The following is a 26,805-nucleotide window of genomic DNA, read 5'->3' on the forward strand; positions in this document are numbered from 1 at the left end:
TCAAGGTTGTGCGATTCTTTTTATAGGAAGTATCCCAAATAAGCAAATCCATGGGGACAGAAAGATTAGCGTGGGGGTCGGGGGGGGGGTGCGGTGAGCGACCGTTTAATGGGGGATGGAATGTTTGAGAACCTGACGGGGGGGGGGGGGGGTGGCTGCGCCACGCCGGCAATGTCATAAGCGCTCCTGAATCACACGTTTTCAAGTGGATCGGTTTAGGTGCATGTCAATTTCGCCTCAATGAACCGGCCCCCCGCCCGCCCGAACACTCCAGCCACTCGGACCCAGCCGGCCCCAAGAGGACAAGGCGGCCGTGAGACGGGGCCTGACCGAGCCCCACCCCCCAGCCCCACTCTGCCGCTCCCCACTCCCCACTCCGGACCCTGCCTTTAATCCCCCGCCCCCCGCTGAGTCCTCTTTTAATGGACGTGCTCATTGAAACATTCAGAGAAAGGTAAAGAAAACCATCTCACTGAACAAACCATAAATAGATTCTTTAAGGCCGCCAAGTGTAAATGACCGGAGGAAAAATGACACCGCTGCTGCTGGCCTGGGCAAAGCAGTGCGCGTCCTACGCCCGCTCTGCTACCTGTCGCCAGCGCGGTGGCCCTCGCGGGCTGCGACAGATCATGAGTGTGTGGTGTTTCTGGAGGCTCAGGGCTGGGCCGCGGCCCCGGCGCCCCTGGCATCCAGGGCACCTCCTGGCTTCGTCTTCTGGATCCGCTCCCGGGCGGCCACGAAGTTGAGCAAGTCAATGGCCGTGACGACCCCGAACACCATCTGCCTCTTACTGGACTCCCCGTGGCTGTGGTCTGCGGGGGGCAGGGCGCGGGTTCAGGGCGCTGCCGCACAGAGCGACCCGGCCCAGAGCCCGCCCAGTGTCCACGGGCTCCCGGGTGCCCCCTCTCCGCCCAACGTAAGCCTCGCGGAGCGCGGGGCCCTGAGGCCGAGCCACCGGAAGGCCTCGTCCTTCAGAACAGCCTGGGGCCACTCTCCTGCCCCAGGCCTGCGTCCTGGCATGATTCCAGCCCCGCTCACACCCACAGGCCCTGGCCCCCCGCTTCCCTGCAGCCCCAGGGCACAGGGGCTGGTTGGGGGCCGGGCTCGTTTTACGTTTCAACCTGACTGGGCCACGGAGGGCCCTGGTATCTGGTCAGTCCTCATCCTGGGGGTCTGGAGAGCAGCACCCGAGAGGGGGGGACCACGTGAAGCAGGTGCCCTCCCAGGGAGGGTGGGCCTCGTCCAAGCAGTTGAAGGCCCGTCTAGCGCGGAAGGGCTGACCCTCCCCGAGTCAGAGGGAAATGTCCTCCCTTTGGGTCTGGAATACGGGCGCTTTGGGTCTCAGGCGTGCCCACTCGGCCTGCAGGTCTCGGGACCTGAAATCCTCCCCATACCTCCTGTTTCTGGGCCGGACAGGATGGCGCTGAGCAAGGGCAGGGAACCAGCCTGTCCCATTCCAGATCTGCCTTCCAGTCTGTCCCTCGGGCCTCTGGGGGCAGAGGTCACACAGAGGGGCCCGGCGTCCCACTGGCCTGCCACAGTGCCTCAGGAAAAAGCAAGGGACCCAGAAGAGATCGGGGGCTTTGAGGCCAAGGGGCAGCTTTGGAGGCGCTCCCACCCCGCAGGGAGGGCCGTCGGAGCAGCCCCCAGGCCCCTCTGGAGCCAGGCCGGCCACCTTCCTAGAAGGGGCTGTGCGGTCTCAGTAGTGACCACTCAGCGCTGCCCGCACAGCACGAAGGCAGCTGTGGACGGTGCTTTCAGGCTGGCCCATGTCCGAGGACGCCTGACTGTATTACAGACCCTGCGAGTGGAGCCAGACCAGGCCGTGCAGATGCTCAAGCACGAGTAAGAAGTGACACGGAGGACACTCCCACCCAAGCCTGGACCACTCCTTGGCGCTCGGGGGCCGCGATGCTGACCGCAGCACAGCTTCCGAGCAGGCAGGATGGGCCGGGCGTACATACCTGCAGCCGCCCCCCCCACTCCTGACAAGGCCAGGTCCCATGCTGCGAGCAAGCACGGGAGAGGGGTTAGACGGGGGGCGGGGGAGGGGGGCTGGGCCCTGGGACCAGCCTTGGGTGGGCTCCAGGGCCCCCCAGTTCTCGAGATTTCTACAACCCTCGTCCTCACCCGGAACCACTGGAGACGCGGCCAGGAGGCCGGGAGGGGCTTTGTGAGCAGGTGATGAATCTCCCTGGGCCCGTGGGAGTGGGCACCCCGGCACGGCCCACAGCTGGGTCCCTCTGAGAGCCCCAAGGCTGGGGGTGGGGGGCGCTGACGGTCAGCACCTGGACTCCCAGACGGCCTGGAAGCTCACGGCAGGAAAGTGTGCACAGAAGCCCAGGCTCCCAGTCCTGGTCCCCGGCCCCAGCCCACGGCCGCCCCACTTACACTGGATCTGCTCATGGACCACCAGGGCGAAGTGGTCCATCTCCAGGATGTGTGAGAGCTTGCCCAGCGGGTCTGTCAGGCGGATCTGGAAGAGAAGCCGAGGGCAGCGCTCACCAGGGCAGCCCGGCCCGGCCCGAGGCCCCCAGAAGGGAGCTCGAGGCAGCGGGAGAGGCTGGCGACTGATTTAGAAACTGAACGAGACTCGATGCCCCTAAAAGGATGAGCTGGAAGATTCTGTACATAATCTAAGGTCAGGAGCCAGCGGGATGGCTTCCCATGCCGACTCCACCTGTGAATTCCGGAAGAGGCACGACTAGCAGGATGGGGGGCTGCAGGGGTTCGGGGAGGGAGGGAGGGAGGAAGAGGGGGAGGGGCCAGGAGCCCTGGGGCCGCGTCCACTGCTGTGTGATGCTGTGATGGACACGTGTCATTTACACCTGCAGAACCCAAAGACGGGACGCTCCTGTAAGCCAGGGCCTTAGTCACCAACGAGGTCACACTGGTTGTAACAAAACAAATCCTAAATCTGCACAAGATGTGATATAACATGGGCTGCTGGAAGGGGCGGCGGGCTGCACTGTCTGCTCAGTAGACAGACTGAGAGAACTTCCCAGAAAGGGAGAACGGACACCCGCGACCGTCTTTCAAAGATAGACTGGGTTCACCTGCAGCTTCACAGGCGTTTCCAACGAGATGGGAAAAGGGAATTAGGAGAACACGAAATGGAAGAGCAAGCCCAGCGGGGAAAATCAGGGGCAGGGGTGCAGGAGGGGCATGGCGCACCCCCCACCTCCAGGCCCATCACCCCACCCAGTCCGCAAGGCCCCGCTCCAAGGTGGGGGGACCCACGTGGGCCCACCCTCTGGGGGAGTCCGCTGGACCCCCTTCCCCAACACTGCCAGTGCCTGGCCCAGCGCACACCTCAGCCCCTGGAAACGTGCGGTGGGGGCCACTCCAGGCCTCTCTCTCCATCCAGCAGCAGTGGAACCCGGAACACAGGGCGAGGGAGAAAGATTTTGCTACTGATGTGAGGCCCACATGGCCCCAAGCTTGGTCTCCATATTCTTTTTTTTTTTTTGTCTTTTTGCCTTTTCTAGGGCCGCTCCTGTGGGATATGGAGGTTCCCAGGGTAGGGGTCGAATTGGAGCCATAGCCGCCAGCCTACATCACAGCCCCAGCAACGCGGGATCCGAGCCGTGTCTGCGACCTACACCACAGCTCACGGCAACGCCAGATACTTAACCCACTGAGCGAGGCCAGGGATCGAACCCTCAACCTCGTGGTTCCTAGTCGGATTCGTTAACCACTGTGCCACGACGGGAATTCCTCCACATTCTTTTATTGATTTATTTTTTTGGCTACGCCCAAGGCATGCAGTAGTTCCCAGGCCAGGGATCAAACCCACACCACGGCAGTGACAACGCTAGGTCCTTAACCATGAGGCCACCAGGGAACTCCTCTGTATTCTTTTAGAATCACATCTGAGGTTGCTCTTCATTGGCCCAAGAGGAGCCTGTTAAACCTTTCCTGTCCCCACAGGTGAGAGGGCTTGGGTGCCAGGTGGAGCCCGGTGAGCAGTCTCCCTGGGGAGTCAGGTTTGGGCTGACAGACGGCCACACCTCTGCAAGCTGAACTCACCTGTCCTTGTGGTTTTAAATGCTCCAAAGAGAAGGGGAGGCGTTCCCGTGGTGGCTCAGCGGAAATGAAACTGACTAATATCCATGAGGATGTGGGTTCGATCCATGGCCTTGTTCAGTGGGTTAAGAATCCTGGGTTGCCATGAGCTGTGGTGTAGGTCGCAGATGTGGCTTGGATCTGGCATTGCTGTGGCTGTGGTGTAGGCCAGCAGCTACAGCTCTGATTAGACCCTTAGCCTGGCGACTTCCATATACCACAGGTGCGGCCCTAAAAAGACAAAGAATAGCAAAAAAAAAAAAAAAAAAGGAAGAGAGAGAGAGAACAGTTCGGGGCAGGGGCACAGAGACAAGCAGTGAAGCTGCCACACTCCCACTCGGCTCTTTAAAGCGACGGACAAGTTCCCGTCTGGCACAAGCAACACGACTGGGGGCATCTCCGGAGCTCAGAGATGCAGGTACAATCCCTGGCCCTACACAATGGGTTAAGCATCCAGTGTTGCCACAGCTGCAGCGCAGGTCACAGCTGTGGCTCAGATCTGATCCCTGGCCTGGGACCTTCCACATGCTGCGAGGCCACCAAAAAACAAACCAACCAATGGAAAGAGGACTAGGACTCCCCGGTCACAGTGAGGTTCTCACAGGGCAGGCACAGAGGCTAGTGCCCCACGCGGCGTGGAGTTACAGCCCGGGTGTCACAAGGACACAGGGTCATCATTTACTGTCCCCGGAAAACCCTGTATGGACCTGCAGCGCCCTCGCCCCCGGGGCCCTCACTGCCGTGACTCCCTGGGAAGGGTCACGGGGGCTGGACGACCCCCAAGGTGGTGATCAAAGCAGGGAGCCCCGCGGGGACCCCCCGGGCGCCCTTTGTTGTCTGACCCCGGCCACAGAGACAGGTCCCTGGTGAAGAGATGTCGGCTCTGGGGCAGATGGAACGCTGCTTTGTCCGCCTCAGGAGGCCCACCCGCCCGCTGAGCACCAACCACTGCCCGGCGACTGGGCCCCAGGCTTTGTCTTTACAAGGGCAGGAGACCCTCCTCCCCGCCAGGAGAACCGGGTACTGAGGGGCCACAGCTCCAAGGGGCCCTTCCCCTGCTGGCGCCCGGACCCCTGGGTGGGACAGAGCGCCCGAGATGGGACCCACCAGGCTTCCTCCACAGGACACTATCTGGACCAGGGCACCTGAGCCCGGCCGAAGGCTATCCCATCAGCTCACGCCCGCCCCTGGTGCCCAGAGCAGAGTGGCCTTGGGACCCCAAGGTCCCGATGGTACTAGAGCCCAGGGGGCTGGAGGGAGTGTGGCTGGAGGTCAGACTGGGCGGGGACAGACCACAGACTTCGCGCCCCCCCCCCCCCCGGGGACTGAGGGCCACACCCAGAGCAGCATCCACAGGAAGAACCAGAAACATCACGACCTGGACGTGGGCGGGGAAGGGCACACGGTGTGCAGGCAGGACCTCAGCACACTGCCGTGTGACGTGTGACGGGAGCCGGACAAAGACACACACAGTGCATGAGCCCAGGGGGCACGCCCTCTAAAGGGACAGCGCACAGCAGCGGGGCCGGGGGGCGGGGGCACGAGGAAGCCCTCGGGGGTGGACACCTCCGTTCAGGTCAAAATCACCAAATGGGATGCGCTGAGTATGTTCACCTGAACACGGGAGAGAAGAGGAGCAGAAACTTCCAGAAATGCTGGTGGGCAGTAGGATGGGGGAAAGGTGGCCCTCCCTCAGCTGCGCTGGCCACCCACCCACACGTGACTCTGGGCACCGTGCTCCCCATCCAGTGACCACAGGCCAGGACGGCCTCTGGGAGCAAGGGGGGCATGAGTGGAGAGTGGGGAGGGGGCGGGGGAAGGGGGGAGCAGGGAGCAGGGTTGGGAGGCAGCGGGAAGGACCTGCAGGCAGGAGCAGAGGGAGCAGGGGTCAGGGTTGAAGGCCGCAGGGCAGGGGCTTCTCCAAGGGGGGCTGGGCTTGGCAAGGAGGATCAGGACGCCACTAGGTCTCCTGTGGCCTCTCCAACCGCGGGACAGTTGGCGGGGGGGGGGGGGGGGGGGGGGGGAAATGCCTGCATGGACCACGCTGGAGGGGAGGGCGGCGGAGGTGGCGATGAGAAAAACACAGGGATTCTAGTGACACTTCAGCTCTGGGTGTGGTGGGCCAAAAGGAAAATCCAGTTCAGTCCTAGATTTGGGCTCAACCCTTTAGCCTTTCAAGGGCAAAGAGCCAACAACCCGCATTCCCACGCTCCTGGAGGTCAGACGAGAAAGGCTATGTGGCAATGTCAGGTGTCAGGTGTTACCAAGACCAGGAAAGGGGCTGCCCTGACTCCACCCACCCCCCAGGGACAGAGTCAGCTCTGCCCAGCCCATCACAGGGTGGCCAGCAACTCAGGATGCCACGGGGCCTGACCAGCCCCACCACGGCAAGGTGCTACTGCCAGGGAGGTCGGGTTCGGGTGCGTTTAAGGTGCTCTGAGACGGGTGTGTGCGCGGGACAAAGTCAGGGCCCAGCGCTCTGAGGGCGGTTACGTTGGCAGATGCCTGGCCCAGCTGGGACAGTGGTCTCTGGGCTTGCAGGTGACCCCAGGCCCTGCCCGAGTACAGATGTAGGGAGCCCTTCCTGACGGGGGCCTTTCCCCACCTGGGGCGCCTTGCTTTGCGAAGCTGCGGCAAATCCTCAGATTTGTGGGTCTGATGGGGTCAGAAACCAGGCTGTCTCGCCGATGCCCGGTCTCCTCCTTCCAGCACAGCTGGCCTCTGCACCTGCTGCTCCAGGAAGTGGGGATCGTACCTGTTTGAACTGCTTGTAGATGACTTTGCGAACTTGGTCCGACGGCTGAATCCTTCCCGCGAGCAGGGACGACAGCATGTTCCCCAGAGTCACCATCCCCAGGACCACCCTGAGGAAGAGGGGACAGGGCAGGGGTCAGTGCAGTGCGCCCCCCACCTCCACCCCAGGCCGCCCCCCCCACCTCTGCACAGCCGCCCTCGGGTCAAGTTCGGGGCTCCTCTTAGAATTCAGCCAGTGCCCGGGGTCTGCGAATGGCAGGTGCACAGCAGTGACCAAATGCCTGCCCTTGGAGCCATCCATCCAGTCCAGGGAGCCAGTGAGGCCTCTGGGCATCTCCATTCTGATAGGTGTCAAGAGTGACCAAGTGGCCGTGTCCCGGGAGGTGGGAATTTCAGTGCTAGAACTGGGACAGCCCGGGAGACCCCACGCGGTTGGTCACTGTCACCGGAGCCTGCCTGCCATGGCCTTCCACTGTTAGGCACATCCTCAGAGCAAGGCCAAGTCCCCACACTGGCCGCAGCAGTGGGTGGGACCGAGGCTTTAAGGCCCAAAGGGTTAAAGGGTTAATAATACGACCAGCCCCCGACCCAGGCGGTGCTCAGGGACCAGCCACCCGATGCTCTGAGCATCTGTACACACAGTGACCAAGGTCAGCCATGGGGCCCACAGGGCTGCCCCGTCCAGCACCGCTGACACCGAGAAGCGTGGAGCCCAGGCTGGCGGAGCCCAGAGGGCGGAGCTCTGGACCGCGGCCAGGACTGACCCCGACTCGTCCACCACGGGCGCCTGGTCGAAGCCCTTCTCCCGGAGGATCTCGATGGTGTGCTCGCAGGTGACCGTGGGCAGCACGGTCAGCGGGGCCGACAGGCTCAGCTCCTGAACTCGGAGATGCCACCACCTGGGGGAAGGGGGCAGGGCAGGGAGGCCGTGAAGCGGTGCGTCCAGGGCTGACGCTGTCCAAGGGCAGGGAGACGGGGGGTGGGGGTGGGGGGTGCCCAGCCAGGTGTGGGATGCGTGTCCCGAGCCACGCGCGCGTCGCTGGGGAGGCGCCCCTGCCCAGAGCCGTCCTCACCATGGCTTCTTCACCGAGAGGTCCTCCTCCTTCATGAAGCCCTTCTGCAGCATCCACTTGTCACTCAGGAACTTGGACCTGCCACAACAGAAGCCACAGGGCCCGGGCTCTGCTCACACCGAGGGACCCGCTCCTCAGAGAGAGGCCGGATCCCTCCCCTGGCCCTACGGCCCAGCAGAGACCCCAGGGGCTGGCTGGGGCTGCGTGGAAGCCAAGAGCTGGATTCCAGAAGCCCCCACTGCAGGGAGCTGCAGTCGATGAGGCATCTGGTCAACCAGGGCTGAATGCGCTCAAGGTACAGGAGAAGGTTCTGTGCCAGGCTGGGGCCTGCGGCTGGCGCCCTTGGCTGAGTGGCTGCACTGGACAGAGGTCTCCTCCAGCAACAGATACAAAGAGGCTATAAGGGACTAAAAATAGCCACGTGTGCCCCTGCTGCTGGAGCAAATTACCAGTAAGACCAAAAATCCAGCTACCGTTTCTGAGATGCTGGGAGCAAAAGCAGGGCACCACGCGTGATGCCTGCACACAGCGCCACCCTCAGCCCATGTAAGGGACCAGCCCCCTCAGGAGACGCGCTGCCCCTGCTGCGGCACTGGTCCCAGGGGAGCCCGGCTGGATTCCTAGTCTGATCTCTCACCACTTTCTACTGATTCAAGAGCTCAAGAACCCTGGTCGGGAATCGTTCTCATGTCTGCCCTGGCAGAGGGGGCCTATCCCACCCAGGGTCAGAGGACAGCGGTCCAGGCCTCAGGGGGAGCCCGCTCCCTGCCCGGTGAGGACCAACAAAGTGGGAGGCACAGAGTCCCACTGCCCCCAAGCCTAGAGATACATGCCGCAGGGGACAATCATGCACCACATTCCTGCCACCTCACACACACACACACACACACACACACACACACACACACACACACACACATGTGTGCACGCACAGCGGGCCAGCCAAGCACATGGGGAGATGGCCGTTCTCCCACGCTGTGTCATTTGGGCGGGCAGCCCAGCTGAGGGCACCTTGGCAGTGGACACCCAGACATGGATGGCCCTCAGGTGAAACCCCCTAGGGCCCGCTGGGGGCAGCGGAGCTCACAGGAGGCATGTAACCTGCCACCCCAGGGCCAGGGAGAGGCCAGGGGGTGGGAGGTCCCTGGGGAGGACTTTAAGCCCTGTCCCCTCCCTCCCATAGAGCAGCCTTGGCACTTTCGGCCGGTGACCATGGCAGGGCCACCTGCCCAGAGGATGGTAATTCAAAGCAGGAGGCTGCCCACCGCCCCGTGGGGAAAGGGCCCGGGCAGCTGTGCAAATAGCTGCACCATCGAACTCCAAAGGGCAGATGTGGCACAGCCTGTCCTCAGGGTTGCTGAGCCCAGCCAGGGTCTCCCCAGGTGGGAGCTGGTGTCACAGGGCGTGGGGAGGCTGCGTCCCTGTGAGTGCACGGGAGCCGCCCCTCCAGGAGGAGTCCTGCCGGGGCCCGGGCAGGGCTACCAGCACCTGCCCCCTCAACTCTCAAAGGCCCCTGGGAGAGCTGAGTGGGGACAAGCCAGCCGAGAAAGCGTGAGCTGGGAGGCCTGAGGGGGGCAGGGAGCGCTGACAGCGCAGGTGCTGTAGAAAGGCGAGGGGGAGGTGGGGGAGGAGGGGGAGACGGGAGGAGGGGGAGGGGAGGCAGGAGGGGGAGGGGAGGCAGGAGGGGGAGGGGAGGCAGGAGGGGGGTACAGGAGGGGAGGGACGCGCCTTACATGTAGTTGCGCACAGAGTCTGGCAGGATCACCACGCAGCGCTGACCCTCTTGCAGCTCCTGGGCAGCCTTCACGGCCACGGACATGGCACTGCCAGCACTGCCACCTGCCAAGAGGCCCGGGTGGGGGGTGGGGTCAGACCAGCAGGTATGTGGGTACCTGTGATGTGACCCCCCCCCCCCGGCACTGTCCCTCCCCAGGCTCCTCATTTCCACGGAGTCTCGTGTCTGCTCAGGATGCACAGCCAAACCCTGGCTGGGAACTGCCAAGCCCCAGGATGGGAACTGGCGGGCGGGATGCCGAGAGCAGGTGGGGGTGCGGGTGGGCCGGGCAGCCCCTGAATGAGGTCGCCCTTCACACGCTGGCCTGGAAGCGGGCAGGCGACCAGCGCCACCCCACTCACCGCACAGCAGCCCCTCCTGTGCGATCAGCATGCGCGCAAAGGCAAAGGCCTCCTCGTCGTTGCTCTTGAACCACTTGTCCACCACCTGCAGGCAGTGGGGAGCAGGCGGTCAGCGCGGGGGCTGGGCACTCAGGCCGTGAGGGGGCGCTGGGCGGGCCCTCACCGCCCAGTTTGCAACCTCACAGGTGACCCTGGCCCAGGCAGGTGGCCGGCAGCCTCCAGGACTCAAGCTGCAGACCCGGGTCTTGCCCCTCCCCGATCCAGCATGCCCACCTGCCCGCTGTGCGCCCTGCCCTAGGCCTCCCCAGCTGAAGCATCCTTTAGGGCCTTAGACGGCCTTCCCTGGGGGCCCAGCTCTGCCACGCTGGCCCGCTCATGCCCCAGCTGTTCGACTCCCTCCCTCTGCAGAGGCCCCATCCGTGCCGCCCCCACCCCCCGCCCCCGACGGCTTCTGCCCCTGCCCGGCAGGGCTACAGGGTCACCACGCGCCACCGCGTCACTGCATCCCGGCCCCCGAGACTGCCTTGGTGGGAGAGGCCAGGACCCAGGGCGGGACCTGCCCCGGGCGCCCCGCCTACCGAGCGGTCCAGCACGGTGGGGATGAAGTCGTAGCCGATGCCTTCCACCTCGTAGGCTGTCTGCTCCGTCTGGTTCAGCTCCTCGGGCTCGGCGAGGACGGAGCCTTCGGGGTCCACCCCGATGATCTGTGGGGGGGGCGGCACTAGGGCTCTAGGTGCCCCTGGATGCACCCAGCTGTCCTCAGGGCGGGGCCTGGTCCCAGGCCCACGGTCAAGACTCGAAAGCCAGAAACCCAGGCCTGGGCGCTGGGAGACGACACGGGCGCAAGCATTCGGCTGGGCGACACGAGGCTGAGCGAAGCGGCCCCTCCTGCCCAGGGGCCCAGGGACAGCCCCCGAGACGCCTCTGGGACAGCGGGAGCCCAGGGGCAGAGAAATGGGCGGAGGGAGAGTGCACCAGGCACTGCCAGGGGGGGGCTCTATGAGCCCCTCTCCAGGCCCCCACCCTTCCTGGATTCAGAGCCCCCATCTGGAGAGGAGTGGGGGATAGCCTCAGGGCCCACACCTGAGAGCTTCGGCTTCTGGGACATCCTTGGAGGCCACCCACAGTGACCCTCCCTTCCCCGGCTCCTCTGGGTGCCCGGGGGTGGGTGGCTGGGCAGACGTATAAGACGTGAGGTGGTCTACCCAGACGTGTCAGCATCAAGAACTTTCAGCTCTAAAGCAGAGGCCACCTGGGGGCCCAGCCCCGAGGAGCCTGATGGCTAAGACTCCAAGTGTAGTTCAGGTCTGGGGTGCGGGGGGGGAACACAGGCATGTCCAGGCCACTCACCTTGCATCCAGGGCACTTCTCCTTCAGCTTCCTGGCAATGCCCGTGATGGTGCCGCCCGTGCCCGCCGAGGCCACCAGCATGTCCAGCTTCCCTGTTGGGACAGAAGGGTCGTCAGGGAACAAATCCTTGGCTGGCACGGCTGGCTCCCCACTCTGACCAAGGAGCGAAAACGTACTCAACCGTAACGAAGGCAGGTAAGGACAAGAGTGCATCTATCCTCAAATCGAGGGCCCCTCATCAGGCTCCTTCATCGCTGAGAACCACTCACAGGAGCAGGGACCTGGGAGCTCCGTTTGACTCTAAATGACCGGCAGCCACCGAAACCCCTCTTTGTCATGGATCCATGAATCGAGAGGAGGTGACTTCCGTGGGAAGCGGGCACGGGTGGCTGAGGGCTGGGCCCGGGAGGTTCTGAGTGTTTCCCCAAACACTGTTGGGTTTGGGACGATGCGAATACGTGAACTGAAATATCTGAGGAACTAGAATAAACTGCCCAGCTCAGCTCGATGCCGGCCGGGCTCTCACGGTGCCCGGGGGCCAGCTCAGGCTCCCTGCAGGCAAGTCAGCACAGGCACCCGGGCCGAGGTGGAGGGGCCGTTCTTGCCACATGAGAGTTCTCACCCATAAAACCTGGGTGAGCAAATGCCTGGACTTTGCTGTCTGGCTCCTGGTGCGCTTACGCCAATGCCAGGCTCCAAACAGGCAGCCAAAGGCGCCGAGCCCCTGGCCACTCCTCCTGAAAGTCTCTTGGGGAAACAGCCCATCAGAAAACATCAGGACCCCTGGGGCCTTGGCACCGAACGCATGGAAAGGTGGCAAGCAGCCCTGTGTCCATACAGAAGAAGCCAATTGCAGGCGTCACCGCCCCAGCTCTGGAGATGGAAAAACTGAATGTGGAATTCAGTGCCCTCTTGAGGGTTGAGGCCAAATGCAGTTTAGCAATGTGAAGCCCCAGCTGCGAGCCCGAACCAGCCTGAGACACACCTGTTCCCTGCACCTAGGAGCTCCCACAGGTCTAGAGGGAGGACTGCTAGGTAAACGAACACGACCACATGCAATGTTTGGTGTCATAGGAGAAGTGTCAGCAAAGTCCAGGAGGGCGCAACAGAGGGAGGAAACTGCTCTGGGGTGATGCTCTAGACAGCACTGCACAGAGAGGGGACATTTGAGCCGGGTTTTGAAGGGTGGATAGGAGTTTACCAAGGAGCGGCTAAGGGACATGTATCCGCCCGGTTAAGATATGCACAGCAGGGTTAGAAGGACACACCGTCGCACTGCTGCAGGATCTCCTCGGCTGTGATGTCGTAGTGAGCAAGGGGGTTGCTAGCATTGCGGTACTGCAAGGAGAGAGCCAAAGCCCGGAGTCAAGTCAATGCGCAGGACGGGCAGCGCCCGGCAAATAGCTCCGTGTGAGCCGGAGGATCCCGGCCGCTCAGGGGCGGCACAGGCACCTCAGCAGACACCAAGCATGAGAGCCGGCTCTCCAGACGATGCAGTTTCTGCAGTGGCGGAGTGACAGAGAGCTTCCGATACAAAGGTTTCTGCGCATCCTATGCCTGCAGAGCCTCTGGGGTCCTCCGCCAAGGGCATCCCCACCCAGCGCCTGGAGCTGAGCCCTCGAAGCCGGCACACCCACGGCAGAGCCAAAGGCCTGTCCGACCTTGCCAGTCGGCATGCGGGAACCTGAACGGGCCGGGAGAAGCCAGCGACTGCGCGCCAGGGCATCGGTCACTCCTGCGGCAGAGGCGGCACCACCCCGCCCCCGACAGAGGTGCCCCAGGGACAGCCCCGCTTGGTCCAAAGCTCTGGGGGTGCACTGGCCCCAGCCCCCGCCTCACCTGGTCCAGGATGTGAGAATTGGGGATCTCATTTCTCAGCCTCCAGGCCACTCCCACATGCGACTCGGGGGAGTCGAACCTGGCATTGGTGGGCGTCCTCACGATCTCGGCCCCCAGGGCCCTCAGGACATCCACCTGCAAAGGGACACACGGGCTTCACCTCCCCGCCAGGCCTGCAGCGCCGGGGCCGGAGGCCAGAGACCCAGCGACGCCCTCTCCCCCCACACGCCCCGCACCCCCACACCCCCGCCTACCTTCTCGGAGCTCATCTTCTCCGGCATCACGATGATACAGCGGTAGCCCTTCACGGCAGCGGCCAGGGCCAGCCCGATCCCTGGGGACAGCACAGGGGAGCGAGGGGTCGCAGTGCCCCCCAGACCTGGCCTCCAGCCTGGAAGCCCCAGGAGAGGGGGCGCGGCGGGACCTCAACCATGGCCAGCACCATCCCCCTCTGCCCTCAAACGGGGGCGGGGGAAGAGAACGTGGAGGCGGCGATAAAAAGGCAAATGCGCCCAGAGTAAAGTGGGGTGCAGAACACGAACCCCAGCTCCTCCAGCTCTCACTGGGCGCCTATAGGTGACAAGGACAGGGGCAAGCACAGCAAACGTGGTGCTCGCCGTGAACACGCAGGACCCTTGGAGGAAGGGCAGTGACCCTGACAGCAGCTGGAGGTGGCACTGCCACACCCACGGCAGGCCCGGAGCCCAGGCCCCCGGCCGGTCACCTCCTCCTCCTCCTCGGTTCCAAGGGGCCGCGGCCACTCTCCGGAAGACAAAGCATCGCACTGCAGAGGAGGGTTCCGGAGCCTCGGGACCCCTGGAGTCTGCCCTGCTCGGCCTCAGCCCTGCCTGACCCGCGACCCCTTCCTGGGCTGGGACCGGGAATGTCCGGCCCGAGCCAGTCCCTCCACGGCCCTCAGGACGTGCACAGCGAGTCTGGGGTCAAGGTTCACAGCCAGGGTGGAATTCACCCCGGGAGCAGCGGTGCCTCCGGCCCCATCCACCTCCGACAGCGGTTCTTAGATGAGACAGCGTAGGTGCCGGGGTGTGTTCAGACCTAGGGGCTGCTGGCACGGGGGTGGGTGTGCCTCGCATCCGAGGACAGGAATCCTGGGGGCCGCGCTGCGTTGTGTCCCTCCAAAATTCTTACCTTGAAGTCTCACCCTGCGGCCCCTCAGCATGTGTCAGCAACGGAGATGGGTCTTTTTTATTTACTTATTTATTTTGCTTTTTGAGGGCCACACCTGCGGCATATGGAGGTTCCCAGGCTAGGGGTCGAATTGGAGCTGCAGCGGCCGGCTTACGCCACAGCCACAGCCACGCCAGATCCTTAACCCACTGAGCGAGGCCTCGTCCTCATGGACACTAGTCGGGTTCGTTACGGCTGAGCTACGACGGGAACTCCAGGGAGATGGGTCTTTGAGGAGGTGATTAATGAGGCCACCTGGGGTCACGTGGGCCCTGATCCCCCATGTCTGACGTCCTCGTGGGAAGAGGAGAGCAGGACGCCGGCACACAGATGCGTTTGAGGCCACGGGGAGGGGACGGCCCTCGACTCGCCCAGGAGAGGCCTCGGGAGGAAGCGGCCCGCTGACACCAGGTCTCGGGCGTCCAGCCTCCAGACGGGGAGACCATAAACAGCTGTGGATGAAGCCGCCCAGGCTGCAGGGCTCGTCACTGCAGCCCGAGGAAACGAGGGCAGATTTTTATCTTTTTTTTTTTTTTTTCTTTTTAGGGCCACACCTGCAGCATGTTGGAGGTTCCCAGGCTAGGGGTCGAATCGGAGCTGTAGCCGCTGGCCTACACCACAGCTCACGGCAACGCCGGATCCTTAACCCACTGAGTTATCAACGCCTCGGCCAGGGATCGAACCCGCAACCTCATGGTTCCTGGTCAGATTCGTTAACCGCTGAGCCATGGCAGGAACTCTTAGGGCAGATTTTTACTCCCAGGTGCGGTTGCCCAGGTAACAGATACCAATGGCATCAACACAGCCTGGACGGCAAGTCTCAGAGAACGCAGGTCTGAGATGCATGCGTGCACCTGGGCCTCAGGGGCTGCGCAAAGTGTGCGAAGGGAAGGGCCGGCCGACAGGCCAGTGCATGCAGCTGTGCACCCCTTGGGCTGGGGGCTCCGGCCAGAAGCAGCACCCACCTGTGTTCCCCGACGTCGGCTCAATGATGGTGTCCCCAGGCTTCAGGGTCCCAGCGCGCTCTGCATCCTCGACCATCCGAAGGCTGATGCGGTCCTTGACGCTCCCGCCAGCGTTGAAGAACTCGCACTTGGCCACTGGAAGCCAGAGGTGCGTCAGCAGCGGCCCCAGCCCCTGAGGTCGCCCCCCACGCCCCGGTATGTCCCGGGATGCAGGGACAGGTGTGGCCTTTGCTGGTTCTGGGAGTCATCATCTTTCCACCGCTGCCTCCACACCTGACCCGGACCTGGTGCTCCCCCGCCAGGGCTTCTCCTGCCTGCCCACCCCACCCCACCTGGACCACAGGGCAACTCCAAGCGAGAGAGGCAGCGACAGAGCAGAGCCACCCCCGTGGGGCAGCACGGTCCCCAAGAGCCCTGCTGGGTCTGCAGTGAGGAGCCCATTTGAGCCCCAACTTTTTTTTTGTTTTGCTTTTTAGGGCTCCACCTTCGGCTTATGGAAGTCCCAGGCTAGGGGTGGAAGCAGAACTGTAGCTGCCGGCCTACACCACAGCCACAGGCAACGCAGGATCCTTAACCCACTGAGCAGAGCCAGGGATGGAACCTGCATCTTCAGGGATACTGGTCGGGTTTGTTATTGCTGAGCCACAACGGGAACTCCTGAGCCCCACCTTGAATCAGGGCCGTACCCAGGGGGCCTGACAGATGTCCTAAAGCCACGGCTCATAACACCCCCCCCCCCACCAGGACCCACAAAGCCTCCTCCTGCCCTCTGTTGTGGGCTTGCCGCTACCCTCCCCACCGGGCAGACACCACGTCCATCCCATGCCCAGGTCCTGGCTTCCGCTCTCCTGTCCTTCTGGGAGGGATCCGTCCCACCTCCTGAAAACGAGCAGTGTTTGTAACGGGGGAGTTGCAGCAGGGATCCGGGCCCGCCTAGAGCACCCGCAAAACACCCCCCCTGCTTTGTCCTGGTTCCTGAAACTCCACAACTGCAGACAGACTTCACTCCTGGGACCAGGAGACGCTGCTGCCCAGCCATTCAAGGGACTCCCCAATGTCTGACCGCTGAGGAGGCCTGCGCCCCAGGACTCTTGTCAGTCACACACTGGACTTACTCTTAGAACATTCTATTGAGCCATGGGAAGGCCAATACGGACGCAAAGCTTCAAGCTGATCAGCCGTGGGCAAGCCACATAATCAATTTGAACCTCGGTTTTCCCATCTGTAAAATGGACACACTAAGGGAGTTTCCGTCGTGGCTCAGCGGAGTAAGAATCTGACTAGTATCCATGAGGATGCGGGTTTGATCCCTGGCCTCGCTCAGTGGGTTAAGTATCTGGCGTTGCCATGAGCTGCAGTGTGGGTCGTGGATGCAGCTCGGATCTGGCATTGCTGTGGCTGTGGTGTAGCTTGGGAACTTCCATAGACCGAAGTACAGCCCTCAAAAGAAAAAAAGAAGAAAAAATGGACATACTAAAACCTACTTCAGGGGCTCCCACTGGTGTAGCAGGCCCAGGCCTGCGGGGCATTAGTGAATGGTCTTGGTTATCTGACGAAAGAGCACACAGCAGAGAGCAGCTCTCCCGGGGCTGTTCCCATGCAGCCCGGACACCCCCGCAGAGTCTGCAAATGTGACCTGCTCGTTGCTTATTAGAGGGTTCTCATCCGGGGTGGGGCGGGGGCCTCTGATGACGGCGCCTCTGGGGTGAATCAGCACGTGGCCTCGGTCCATCCCCTAGTGGTGCCCCCCACCCCCCACGCTGTCCCCAGTCTGGCTCTCTGACCCAGCAGCACCGTGCTGGTTCCCCCCAGGACCTCTGCACCTGCCACGTCCCCTGGGACAAGGCTGGCATTGACGTGGGCTCTGTGCCCTGGAGAACAATGGCAGTGAAGAAAGCGCCCACCTTCTCATGTTTCTGGAAACAGCCTTTGCAAAGAAGCCCCTTCCCCACAGGACTTACTTAGACAAGACTCATGGGCGATCCCTTGGGTACCCGGAACAAGCAGACACAGCCCCTATTCCCCACTCTGTCTCACAGGTGAGAGACGAACAGTCTAGGCCGCTTCCTGCCCGCTTGGTGGCTGAGACCCTCATGGCAAAAGCGGCCCCGCTGTCACGTCAGCCCACTCCCCAACGGCGTGTCCAGGACAGGAGATGGCCTCGCTCTGCTCCCGCAGCGGCCGGCTTAGCGCAGCCTCCTTCAAGGCTCACGTTCTGCCCTGGACCTCTGCCCTGGGGCTTCCTGCCACGGTCCAGCCTCCCCCCCCCCCACCCCAACACTGACTCCAGGGAGGCTCGGTCACCTCCAGCACCTCCCTGTCCCCGTGCTTCCCCACCTCCACCAGGGCTGGCCCCCACCCCACCCCCGGGTCTGAGGGTCGGGAGCCGGTACTCACGGAGCTCACACTTCAGACCGAAGCGTCTCCCGATCTTGTTGATTCTCACCATGGGGGTGTCCCCAATTTTCTTCAGGATATCTGGCAAGATTTGGGGGGATTTTGTCCTAAAACAGAGGAATCCACGATTACTCAGAAACGCCAAACTAGGAGTTCCCATGGTGGCTCAGCAGCAACAACGCCCACTAGCACCCATGAGGATGTGGGTCTGACCCCTGGCCTCAATCAGTGGGTTAAGGATCCAGCATTGCCGTGAGCTGTGGTGTAGATCGCAGACTCGGCTCGGATCCGATGTGGCTGTGGCTGTGGTGTAGGCCGGCAGCTGCAGCTCCGATTCGACCCCTACCCTGGGAACGTCCATATGGCTGCAGGTGCGGCCCTAAAAAGACAAAAAAAAAAAAGAAAAAAGGAAAACTAAAATGAAAGGCAGCCTTGGCAGTCCAGTAGGTTTTTTTAAGTAAATCAAAAACTAAATCAGAGATGGGGTTCCCGTCGTGGCGCAGCAGAAATGAATCCGACTAGGAACCATGAGGTTGCGGGTTCGATCCCTGGCCTTGCTCCGTGGGTTAAGGATCTGGCGTTGCCGTGAGCTGTGGTGTAGGTCGCAGACGTGGCTTGGGTCTTGCGTTGCTATGGCTCTGGTGTAGGCTGGCGGCTGCAGCTCTGATTTGACCCCTAGCCTGGGAACCTCCATATGCCGTGGGTGCGGCCCTAAAATGACAAAAAAGACCAAAAAAAAAAAAAAACCAAACCACCCTAAATCAGAGAATTGGCTTTCGTGAGGACCTGGGTGGTGCTGACACACAGCTTCCCCTGGATCAAGGTCACACACACGTGCACAGGCGAGCACACCTCTAAACCCCACGAAAGCTGCCCCACTGCATCCGGGGTTTGAAGACCTGCTGCTCTAACAGACGGAATCAGCGGGCAGCTGGGTGAAGGGCCCCACAACCTCTCTGAGTTATTTTTGCCGCTTCTTTTCAATGTTACGTTACTTCCAAATAAAAAAGTTAAACAAGCCCCGACCTGAAAGCAACAGCAGGTCCTGATGCATTTTTCTAGAAGGTCTTGGGCTGTCCGTTCATTTCCTCTCAGCACCTGCGACACCTCCTGCCTTCCCTTTTCTTTGACGAAAACATTGGTGGGGACCCCAGGGCAGAGATCCCTCAGACAATCTGGCTACGAGGCAGTGACAGTGGCTGCAAAGCGCTCACCCGGGCACCTGGCAGCCCTCAGAGAGTCTGCGCGACACTCAAACCAAACAACAAAGGCCTTCGGGGCTGGTCACCTCTGTCCTTGGGGCCAAGGTCAGAGGGATTCCCAGGTTGGCCTTCAGGCTCAGAACGGAAATCCCTTCTCACAGGCCAACCGTCCCCCTCACACGGGAGGGACCTGCCCTGTCCCCAGCGGTTCTTCCAGCTGAGAAGCTGGTGACGGGTGACAGCCACCTGTAGGACAGCCCAGCCGCTGTCATGACGGAGAGGGACATGCCACCACTCATCCGGAATCTGAAAAAGGAATCCATTCCAGGAAACACAACAGCTTCCCACGCCCCGGACTCCCTTCTCAAACCTGAGCGAGCGAGGTCAGCACGGCAGGACCCCATTAACCCGAAGACTCCCCGCCCCGTTCACTCCCAGGGCCCCCACTCACTCCCAGGGCAGCGATCGGCCCCAGGGAACGCCGCCTTCCACCCGTCTGCCACCCGGCCCCAGACAGGCGGCAACGCGGACCGGCTGGAAGCCAGCTGCACCTTCCAGGGGGCCAGGAGCTAAACCGGACGCTCCAGGCCACGCCAGAGGCAGGCCTGGCAAAGAGGGGCGTGGACGGTCGGGTGCGGGAGAGCCCGGGCGGGACAGAGGGCTCCTGACCTGGCCTTGGAGGGAGACCAGGCCCCAGGGGCAGCCCGGGTTCGACTCATTAACTAGTTAAAGCCAAGGCAGGGGGGTAAACACCAGGGAGGGACTAGAGGGGCTGAGTCGTCCGCCCCCAGCAGGGAGGGGGAGCCCAGTCCAGGCTGGCCCGCCCCCTGGGGCAGGAGATGGTGGCAGCGTGCCCAACACGGTGGCACCAGGCCAGGGGGGGGGCGGGGGGGGCGGTGATGAGAGCCAGAGTGATCTCACTGGGGCACAGCCCAGGAGGTTGCGGGAGCAGAGCCCAGAGCACCTGAGAATCAGCCTCAAACTCCTGGGGCCGGGTGGGGGCAGGGGGCTGCCTCCCCACCCCCCACCGCTGCTCCCGCTTTGTTCCTCTAAGCCCATCCACCTTGGAACCATCTGAACTCGCTGTCTCCAGAAGCCACACAGCTTGGCCATCCAGGTACCGGCTCTGAGGTCTCCCCCACCGCCCGGGCAGAGCCCTCTCCCCACCACCCCTGTGCTCTCACTGCCGGGCTCCCCGAGGGTGTCTCCTCCAGGGACCCGGGTCTAGTTCCTCCCAGCAGGGCGCCCCCAGCGCCTCAGGCCCGAGCCCAGCTCCCCATGACCTGGGCCTGACCTGGGACGAGCGGTTTCAGGAGGGGACAGCGACCCTGCCAGGATGCTCTAGGAGGGTTAGGCCCCTACGTGGAGGGCAGGTGTGATGCCAGGTTGGATGACATGGCGGCCAGGCCCCCCTCCTCGCTGAGCCGCCGGGAACCCTCTTCCCTGCACGCCCCACCCCCGGCAGCCGCCCCCAGCCTCATGTAGGACTTTCGCCCCCTGCTCTGGGGTGTTCTGGCAGCGAGGGCTCATCCTTTATGGTCAGCGGCCAAGGTGGCCTCCTAAGCTGCCGATATCCAGATACGTTTGACCTTGAGACCTTCTGGATTTGTCAATTTTATTTCTGTCCACGGGCCCCACGGGAGATCGTACCCGCCAGCCCCGCCCCAGTTCTGACTCTAAAATCAGTACTCACAGGGGTGGGTCATAGCCTATATGGAGTAAGAATCAAACACCTGAAAGGCTCATCCTTGGGCGTTCCCGTTGCGGCTCAGTGGTAATAAATCTGACTCGCATCCGCGAGGACGCAGGTTTGATCCCCGGCCTCGCTCAGCGGGTTAAGGATCTAGCATTGTCGTGAGCTGCGGTGTAGGTCACAGGTGCAGCTCAGATCCCGCGTTGCTGTGGCTGTGGTGTAGACTGGCAGCTGTCGCTCCAGTTCAACCCCTAGCTTGGGAACGTCCATATGCCGCAGGTGCAGCCCTAAAAGACAAATAATAATAGTAATACATAAAAGGTGTATTCTTTGACTCATTGGTTTACTTCTGGTGAAATAAGAGTTTTAACTAAAGAACAACTCCCCCTTGGCTAAGAAGGCAGCTGCAAGCCTTTCCAGCTATGCTCGTCACTATGCCACCCTTCTTATAATAATGTAACAACTGTGTGCCCTCTGTCCAAGCCAGCAGCCCTGCTAATCGTGTCCCCAGCATTGCTTATCAGTTCCGCTTCTGTAACCTTGCTTGCTCAGTTTCTTAGGAAGGAACACTGTCTGCTTGGGGATGGGGGAGGTCCGGGATGCTTACATGGAAAATCAAGACCTCGTAGTGTATAAAAGTGACTGAGAACAGAGACCTGGTGCTCAGACTCTGGAGGTGACTCCTCTGAGCCCGCACCGGTGCTGAATAAACCTGGCTTTTCCATGTCTCCGAGGGCTGTTTGTCTCCTTCCACTGCCACGGTTTTTGGGTTTCTGCGGTTTCCGCAACACTGGGAGATGACAGACGGAAATAAATACAATCCTAAGATGTGGTGAGCTGGATTTGAGTTTTGTGATGGGTCGGAGATTTCTGCCTCTTTTTCCCACTGATTGGCCTCCTACACCTACAACAGGGCACCCAGACAGCAGGTGCTCTGACTACACACACTTATTTTTCACTGCAATTATGGTAAGGATGTCAGGCGGACACCCGAATGCTCAACGGAGGGCTGAAACTCGCGGTTTACTCCGCCAACAGCAAGACAGCCCATCAGAAAAATCCTTCATGACCTGAAGCAGACACGGGCAGGCATCAGGGACCCTAATTACTGACCAATATGCATTCTCGCCTCACACGGGAGTGTGCAGCCAGACGGACCTGGAGAGAAACCTCACGCCGACCAGTCCCTCGGAGCCTGTGGCCTGGGCCCATCTCTTTACGGGCTGACCATCTGCTCCCTGAGGGACTCAGCCAGGTGCTGGGCGGCAGCACCAAGAAGTCTTGGCCTCTCTGAGCCTCGGTCGACGCCACTACGAAGTGCCTCCCAGCCCAGCTCACCACCCGGAGGGACTGCGAGGGCATAGCGATGGGAGTGGGGTCTCGTGCCGGCCCCCTGGCTGTCTGGCTTCCAGGTACCAGACTCTTCCCCCGGGGAATGGACAGCCCGTCTTGGGATCTGAGGCGGGCACTTACAAGGTGGTGTGGCGGTGTGGAGAGTCGGTGACGGGCCGGCCCAGCTGCCAGAGGCACCTGCTCGGGGTGTCAGGACTGATCCACAGGTGCTCCTTGGCGTCCTTGTCCCCCGGAGGCCGCTTTTCCAGGCTGCCTTTCCGCAAGTGTGCCGCGGAGAGGCGGGGGCACCCCGCAGCCCTCTCTTCCGCCTGGGGTGTCTCAGAAGGCATGCCGGGATCTGTCACGGGGAAGGGAAGAGATGCTGTCAGTTCAGGCCACTTCCAACATTTCCAAACCCCCGCAGCAGAGCCGGCTCGCTTTCTTCTGTTTTTTTTTTTTTTAAGGGCTGCTGCACCCATGGCACACGGAAGTTTCCCGGCCAGGGGTCGAAACAGAGCTGCAGCTGCAGGGCTATGCCACAGCCACAGCCACGCTGGATGCGAGCCGCCATGTGGGTTCTGAGCCACATCTGCAACCCGAGCTGCAGCCTGTGGCAACACTGGATCCTCAACCCGCTGAGTGAGGCCAGGGATGGAACCTGCATCCTCAAGGGAACTATGTCGGGTCCTCAATCCAAAGAGCCGCAGTGGGAACTCTGGAGCCTACTTTCCTGCCGCTTGATCCTGGGAATCCTGCTCCCTGCCACCAGGTGGTGGGGGTAGGGCTCCTCTCTGGTGAGCAGCTCAGCAGGAAAAGGCATAACCATGCAGGTGCCAGCTGGCCTGCCCAACAGCTTGGTGGTTTCTCAAAAGGCTAAACATACAACTACCAGTGACTCAGCAATTCCACTCCTAGGCATTCAAGAAAATGGAAACAGATATTGGCCCACCACGTTTTTAGCAGCACAGTCGCAGCAGCAAAAACGTGCCAACAAGCCAAGTGTCCATTGGCGAATGAACAGATAAACCAGGTGTGGTTTATCCATACAGTGGGATAGTATGCGGCCATCCAAGCGGAACAGAGCCCCTAAAATCTCAACACCCGAGCTCATGCACAAACGCATGCACACGCGCAGGCGGGCACCCACACACACCCACCCACACACAGCAAGTATGTAGAGGAGATGACAGTTACTTAGCTTGATGGCGAAGTCTTCGCGCAATGTATACTCAGGTCAAAACACCAAGCTGTGCACCTTAAATGCACGCACAACTTTTTTTCCTTTAGGTGATGCTCCTGGCATGCAGAAGCTCCACAGCAATAACCCAGGCGACAGCAGCGACAACGCCAGATCTTTAGCCCACTGCACCACAGGGGAACGCCTATATACGCAACTTTTGTATAAAAAGTTGTTTTTATAAAGACTACATTCACATAATAGAAATAAGAGGAAGGTAATAATATATTTTTACCCTAAAAACAGGGGAATGAAACACTGTGCTTCGTCAAATAAGCCAGACAAAGAAGAACAAATATTGAAAGACTCCACCTACACGAGGTACCACAGCACTGGCCGTCAGAGCCAGCTGGAAGAGGAGTTCCCAGGGGCTGCGGGAGGGAGGCGGGGAAGTCACTGTTTAATGGGTCCTAGTTTTTGTTAGAGATGATGAAGAAGGGAGTTCCCGTTGTCGCTCAAGGGGCTAAGAACCCGACTAGTATTCCTGACGATGCAGGTTCGATCCCTGGCCTTGCTCGGGGGGTGGGGGGTGGGGGGTAAGATCTGGCTTTGCCGTGAGCTGCAGCGCAGGATGAAGATGAGGCTCTGATCCCAAGTTGCTGTGGCCATGGTGTAGCCTGCAGCTCCGATTTGAGCCCTAGCCTGGGAATGTCCATGTGCCATGTGCGCGTGTGCAGCCTAAAAAGAAAAAAGAAAGGAAGAAAGACATGATGAAAAAACCCCGGGTACAGAGAATCCCAATGATTTTGCACAGCACAGTGAACGTAGGTACCGCTGCTGAACTGTACACTCAGAACGGTTAAAATCGATCGCAGATTATGTCTATCTTCTCAAATTAAAAAAAACCCTCATGGAACCTTAACAGACATGATCAGAAAAGGAGGGGGTGGGTGGGGACTGCAGCCCTGGCCGCTGCTTGGGGTGACAACAAGCGGGCGCCCGCTCTCAAGTGCGTCAACCAGGACAGAACCCAGCCCGTCTGCTGCTTCCCCCAGAGTTTCTACAGGGAACAGAGGCCAGGACCACAGCCATCACTCACCCGGCTGATGACTGAAAAGTCACCCCCCTGGGAAGGTGACCTTTCGTTAAAGGTAACGAGGGTTCCTGGAGGGCCTCCCAGAACGGAGGGCGGGATTGGGGGAAACAAGCAAATCTGGGTAAGTACAGACTTTAGTTAAGAGGAATGTTCATTAGGGAGTTCCCGTTGTGGCGCAGTGGTTAACACATCCGACTAGGAACCGTGAGGTTGCGGGTTCGATCCCTGGCCTTGCTCAGTGGGTTCAGGATCCAGCGTTGCCATGAGCTGTGGTGTAGGTCGAAGACACGGCTCCAATCCTGTGTGGCTGTGGCTGTGGTGTAGGCCGGCGGCTACAGCTCCAATTAGACCTCTAGCCTGGGAACCTCTATATGCCGCAGGAGCGGCCCTAGAAAAGGGAACAAAACAAAACAAACAAACAAAACAAACAGAAAAACCAGTAATGTTCATTAATTGTGACAAACAAACAACAAACAGAAGAGCCCCGCCATACTAACGGAAGGTGTTCAGTATACCGGGACCTGGGAAGGGGACGTGTGTGGGAACTCACACCACGCTCCCGCTCTCATTTTTTCCATAAATCAAAACCTGCTGCCCCCCTGCCCCCCAGTCCCTGGAGCCCTGTGGGTTTGGAAGGTCCCTGAGAGGAGCTCCAGGTAGGGATGTGGCTCTGGGTGATCTCTGAGCTCCCACCGCTCCTCCAGGAAGCTGGAAGGACCTCGGACCCCAGCACTGAGGCAGCGCCCTGCTGGTTCCCTTTCTCCCAGAGCACGGCCAGGTGTGGACCGGCGCCCAGCAGGTCGCGGCAGGTGCCCGGGGCGGAGCCTGTGCACAAGGGAAGCGGACACCCTCACCCTCCCCAGTCCCCTCCCTTTCAAATCCACGAGGCCGGCCGGGCGGCGCGCCCGCTTTCTGGGGAGAAACCAGCCTCCCAGCCATTCTGCTGGATGTGCCTAGAGCGGTAGTTCCTTCAAGTCTTGGAATCACCGGCTACTTTTTCAGGGGGTCCGGGCCCCCTAGGGAAGCCACGCAAGCAAGTCTTGCCGCCTCCGCTCACCTTTGAAAAAGCGCCCGCGGGAAGCGGAGTCCTGCCCGCGGGGAGGGGGGTTCTTCCATCCAGCAGACCTCTTTCCCCATCAGAGGCCGACCTGCCCGCAGCGCCCTGACCAGGTGGGCACGCACTCAGCCGCGAGACGGGCCAGAATACCACGCAAAGCGGCCCGCACACGCGGGCAGCCCCGCGCCTCCTATGTGGCGACTTGCCTCGCCTGGCGCAATCTCCCAAAAAGTAAGGACCGCCAGGAACAAAGATTGAAAGCGACCTAGTCTCCGAAGAACCCACAGGCGCTCGGCGGGACGCTCGCTTGATGTCTTGAGTTCCAATCGGCGGGCTCCTCCTGGCACCGCTCGCCTCAGCCCCGCTGGCCCTGGCACAGCTCCCCTCGGGCACAGAGCCCTACGCGCCGATGCACGTTTGTCCCAGGGAGGCGGGCTACCTGGCGCCGCCCTGCTGGCTCCCGCAGCACCTCAAACCACAAGACCCTCCTGGGGGTCACGACCCCTAGCCCCCCAGGCACCCTGCACACGGCACCAGTCGGCCCAAGAGGGCCAGTTAGGGCCGAGAGTACCGACGGTAGGAAACTCCTCTTTCGATGTGAGAGTTGTCAGGGCGGGAAATCGAGACCCTACGGTGGACTGGGAGGCGGCCTTCGGGAGGGGCATTTGGGGATAGAGTTTGGGATAAACACCCCCAGGTAATCCTGTGGGAGGCTGTTTTGCGCTCACGCCCCTCCCCCACTCACCCTCCCCCCGTCTCCGGCCTCGCCATCCGGCCATCCTTAGGCTCGAAGCTGGGGTCGCAGGGCACTCTCTCCCACCCTCCTGGTTTGGGCTGGGGTCAGGGCCCCCTCCCCCCCGCGGGCAGCCACCTCCCGTGCATCCTGCGCAATTGCATCGATATTTACACGTCCCCCCCCTCCCCCGCCCACAACACACAACTGGTGGAGACCAGTAATTTGCCAAACAGCCGTTTCCCAGCCAAAATGCAGCGAAAAAAATCAATGACGGCACCATCAGAGCGCCTCTTCCAAAAGTTCCCTCCCGGGGTCTCAGCGCAACACTCCGCCCCTCACGCCCCCTGCGGCCCATCCGCAGCCGCGGGAGTTGGATCGGGGGTCCTGGGCCACTTGGGCGCGGAATCACCAGCTTCAGGATGGTCCGGACTCGCCGTAAGGGGAGGGTTGGGGAAGCGGGACGCGCGGGGCGCTGGCCCAGGTCCGCCGCGGGCGCGTGCAAGATGATGCAACCCAGGCCGAGGGGCTGGGGCTGCAGGGACCCCTTCCTGGACGCTAGTCGGATCTCTCCGCCTAAGGGTAGGCTCAGTCTCGGTCCGGCAGGTGCTCACCTGGACCGAGACCGGGGACGAGCAGCAGGCTGGGAGCCTCTGAGAGCGGCGAGCAGTGACCCGGAAAGCTGCGACTTCAAGACCAGACCAGGGGCTGGCCGGCTCCCTGGGGACCCGGCGGCCAGAGTGGGAGG

General features: G+C 61.5%; 1 protein-coding gene across 2 annotated transcripts; it reads right to left on the reverse strand.

Annotated features, from left to right (window-relative positions):
• CBS (cystathionine beta-synthase) lies at window positions 1–26,805 on the reverse strand. Of its 2 annotated transcripts, none has more exons than XM_047797412.1 (16): window positions 26,672–26,805; window positions 22,136–22,352; window positions 17,768–17,874; window positions 15,371–15,505; window positions 13,472–13,551; window positions 13,218–13,352; window positions 12,647–12,716; window positions 11,379–11,470; window positions 10,607–10,732; window positions 10,029–10,113; window positions 9,626–9,731; window positions 7,893–7,970; window positions 7,584–7,718; window positions 6,821–6,929; window positions 2,392–2,476; window positions 1–812 (listed from the first exon to the last, which is right to left on the reverse strand). In XM_047797412.1, the coding sequence occupies exons 2-16, from the start codon at window positions 22,342–22,344 to the stop codon at window positions 655–657; spliced, it is 1,710 nt and encodes a 569-aa protein (XP_047653368.1). In that variant the 5' UTR covers window positions 22,345–22,352; window positions 26,672–26,805; the 3' UTR covers window positions 1–654. The 2 variants fall into 2 exon arrangements, with proteins under 2 accessions (XP_047653368.1, XP_047653374.1); XM_047797418.1 differs by lacking the exon at window positions 26,672–26,805 and adding an exon at window positions 25,325–25,997.

This window comes from Phacochoerus africanus, chromosome 1 (genome assembly GCF_016906955.1).
Source record: "Phacochoerus africanus isolate WHEZ1 chromosome 1, ROS_Pafr_v1, whole genome shotgun sequence".
NCBI classification, from domain to species: domain Eukaryota; kingdom Metazoa; phylum Chordata; class Mammalia; order Artiodactyla; family Suidae; genus Phacochoerus; species Phacochoerus africanus.